Below are 3,166 nucleotides of genomic sequence, written 5' to 3'. Positions count from 1 at the left end.
GTGTGTGTGTGTGTGTGTGTGTGTGTGTGTGTGTGTGTGTGTCTGGTGTTGGGAGTTGGGGGGAGTTGAAGCCAACTTGGCGCAGCAGGCTGCCTGCGTTAGGGCCCTGCCCCCATCACCCCAGTCCTGGGTTCTCCTTGGTCCGGATCCGCGATAGTCAGACCCCTCGCACCACCTCCACTTAAGTTCCCCGAAAACATTTCCTAGAGTCTTAGGGAGTAAAGAGGAGAATTAACACCCCTCTACCCCCAAGCCACCTACCGTGCTCTCTACTCCCGGTCCTACCTGGGCCCGGTGCTGTGCTGGGGGCTTCATGGGACGCGTCGCAGTGAGGGGGGCTCTGGCCACTCACCTGGGACATCGGCTCAGAACCTGAAGAAAACAGGGCTCAGCTGGCGGGGCTGACCTCTCCACCCCGCCCCACCCCGCGCGTGCGGGAAATGGGGGACTGGCAGGGGGTGATCCAGCCGCAGGCGCGCTCCTCCTTCGGTTCTAGAGCGGCCACCGACTAACTTACTCGTGCAAGCTGTGCGCTCCTCTCTCACACCGCCGGGATCACCGCGCGGGGCTTGCCATGCGCGCCAGGCCAGGGCGCCCCCGCGGAGGGGCCACGCGGCTCCCTGGTGCCCGCCCCGCACCCCCTCCCCTCTCACACGCTCAATTCTCCCATTTCAGCGCCAGCTCACGCCGCGCGCCCCCTTCCTTCTTCCTTTTCTCCCTCCAGCCCCCTCGCTCCTCCCCTGCTCGCCTCTCCCTTCCCCTCTTCTCTGACCCACCCCCTCTCCTCCCCCTCCTCGCCTTCTCCGTAGCTCCCCCTCCCCCACGACGTCCCTCCCCTCCGCCCCCAGCGCCCGGCTCGGCGCTGCCTGGGCCGGACACGTCTCTACGCGGGGCGCTGCGGCCCGAGCCCCCACAGGAAGCCGGCTCCGCGCGTTTCCTCCGCGCTCACAAAGCTGGGCCCCAGTCTCCCCAAATCTCCACCCTCCAGGCCCAGAGCCCGGAGGGGCTGCAGAGGGGGCTGGGCATTCTCCTTCGCTAGTCTTAAACTCTGCAAAAGTTTTTGGAAAACCAGGAGAAAGAGAGAGAAACCACTGTGAACACAACCATCTCTGGTCAGTTGTCTGAATAATTGTGGCCCCCAAATCTCGTCCCAAAGATAGGAGTGATTAATTTCCTCGGGCGCTCTTTGTCCACCTCCTCCGTCCCGCTTGGGGTCCTAAGCCGGGTGCTCGAGGTCTGGAGCTCACAGACGTCGCGCCCACCCCTCCAGAGGCTGTTCCTCCGGGAAATCCGGTTAGTGTCTAGCTAGCCTTCCGAGTCCTCCAGCAGCCCCGAGCATCCCTAATCCCCTCAACCCCTGCCAGCTGTGCGTGGGAATTCGTGTAAGAAAACCAATTTTGGAGGCGAAGAGAGCTCCTCTGAGTTCAACCCTCCTTTTGGCTCCAGACTGGACTCCGAGGCCTTCTAAGTTGCGGGCGCGCGGGGAGAGAGAAGAGAAGGGGCCCTTGCAGGCGGGGACAGCTGGGCGGCACATCTGGAATTGTGAGCTGGGTCCCTCCTCAGGGCCATGGGAGTAGGAAGGAGCCGCCGCCAGGCAGAACGAGGGAGTCCAAGGACCCGCAGCGTAACCCCGGGACCAGGTCCCCGAGGATGAGCAAGGGCACGGAGCCTGCGGCCCGCCGAGTGGGACTGGGCGGGCCGGTGAGATGATCCTCGGGTGGGGCCGCCCGCTGGGGTGACAGCGTCTCGGCCACACTTGACCGGGCCGCCTCGTAGCCTTGTCTGGGCTTCCCACCACGAGGGCCAGTGAGCAATTAGGGAGGCGGCAACGGCGCCAGGCCAGTTCTCCTAGTCCCGCGGAAGTGGGGGCTGGGACGCGGGGATCGAGTGAGGGACTCTCCCACCCCCTGCCGTAGCTACTTACTGCGCTCGAAGGTCCTCGCGGCGCCGTCGTGGCCAGGACCGCCGTGGCCCCCACGGCGTCCGCGGCGCTCTCGCCCGTGTCCCCGCGACGAGCCCAGGTGGCTGCAGCTTAAAGAGGGAGCCCCAGACCGGGAGGAGGGGGTCTTGCTCCCGGGGCCGGGCCGCCTGCTGCGGGGACCTGGCCTGGTGCCCCGGGAGCCAGCAGCGATCAGGCTGCTGTGTGGGAGCTCTGGAAACGGGGTGGACTCCCCCTTCCTGGCAAGGGCTGAGTCACCGGGACGCACCCGCGCCGGGGCTTGGAGACTGCTGCATTCTTACCGGCTTACCTGGGCCCTAAGGCTGGGCCTCACACGCCTCCGAGGGTGGAATGGGAGGAAAGGCGGGGGTAGGTGGGTGGATATTGTCTCCAAGGTAGCCCCCACCGCCTCTCTCTGTCCTCTCTTGCATGTAGCACCCCTTCGACCACAGCATTTAGCGCTACACCCCTGCCCGTTTCTCAGTCTCTATCCAGGGCCCCCAAACTCTGGATCAGCCCAGTTCCCAAGCTTTACTGTCCAAAGTCTCCTGCTGAGCTCAAAAAAGTCCTCTGAATCTGGCCCAGTACTAACTAATATGTCTGGTTTGTTGGAAATGTAAAATATGCTTTAAATTTAATCCCACATGCTGGTTATACAAGTGTGCTCAGTTTGTGAAAATTCAGCAAGCTGAACGTTTAAACTACATGTGTTTTTTTTTGGTGTGACGATTACACTTGAATAAAAGTTTTAAAAAATCAACACCCATGACAATCAACATTCCACCACAGAGCATGATAGGGTGTGATGGCCAGGTGATGGGCCTTGGCATGAGTCTCCAGTTCAGATCCCAGCAGCACTACCCATGAATTTCCTTGGGGAAGTTCCTTCACCTCTCTGAGCCTTAGGAGGGATGAACATTGGGGTCTTCCATGTGGAACCCAATCATTTCATTGTTATCTAGGACCAGGACTAGGATGAGGAAGATGGGGCACTCGCCTGGGCTACAAAATTTAGGAGGGTACCAAGATAAATAACGATGTGGTCCAATATTTTAAAAAACCAAATCAGCAAATTACAGACCTGCCAGTCTATTTTTTATTGGAACCTATTTTATTTGGACCGGGGCTGGGATTAAGGTGAAGTAAGTGATCTAGAATCTGCAAGTTCAGGGTTAGATCCTGTCTTTACTCAAAATGCTGGCATTTTGTTCATCATGGATTTTTTTT

At 59.9% G+C, this 3,166-nt stretch overlaps 1 protein-coding gene across 6 annotated transcripts in view; it reads right to left on the bottom strand.

The window, feature by feature from the left end:
- MDFI (MyoD family inhibitor) overlaps positions 1-2,225 on the bottom strand; it is a 17,961-nt gene extending 15,736 nt beyond the window's left edge. The window contains exons 1-2 of one of the 6 annotated variants that reach the window (XM_023527578.1): positions 1,925-2,225; positions 286-372 (exon numbers count right to left, since the gene is read on the bottom strand). In XM_023527578.1, the coding sequence (XP_023383346.1) occupies positions 286-361 (76 nt within the window). In that variant the 5' untranslated portion in view covers positions 362-372; positions 1,925-2,225. Of the gene's footprint in view, positions 1-261; positions 373-517; positions 735-1,924 lie in introns of those variants that run through there. The other 5 variants (XM_011354593.2, XM_011354595.2, XM_023527579.1 and 2 more) reach the window with 5 other exon arrangements.
- Positions 2,226-3,166: the final 941 nt, after the last annotated feature.

The sequence above is a fragment of the Pteropus vampyrus genome, unplaced genomic scaffold (genome assembly GCF_000151845.1).
Source record: "Pteropus vampyrus isolate Shadow unplaced genomic scaffold, Pvam_2.0 Scaffold18, whole genome shotgun sequence".
NCBI lineage: Eukaryota > Metazoa > Chordata > Mammalia > Chiroptera > Pteropodidae > Pteropus > Pteropus vampyrus.
The sequence above is the reverse complement of the archived record's forward strand: the minus strand, read 5'-3'. Positions and strand labels throughout refer to the sequence as shown.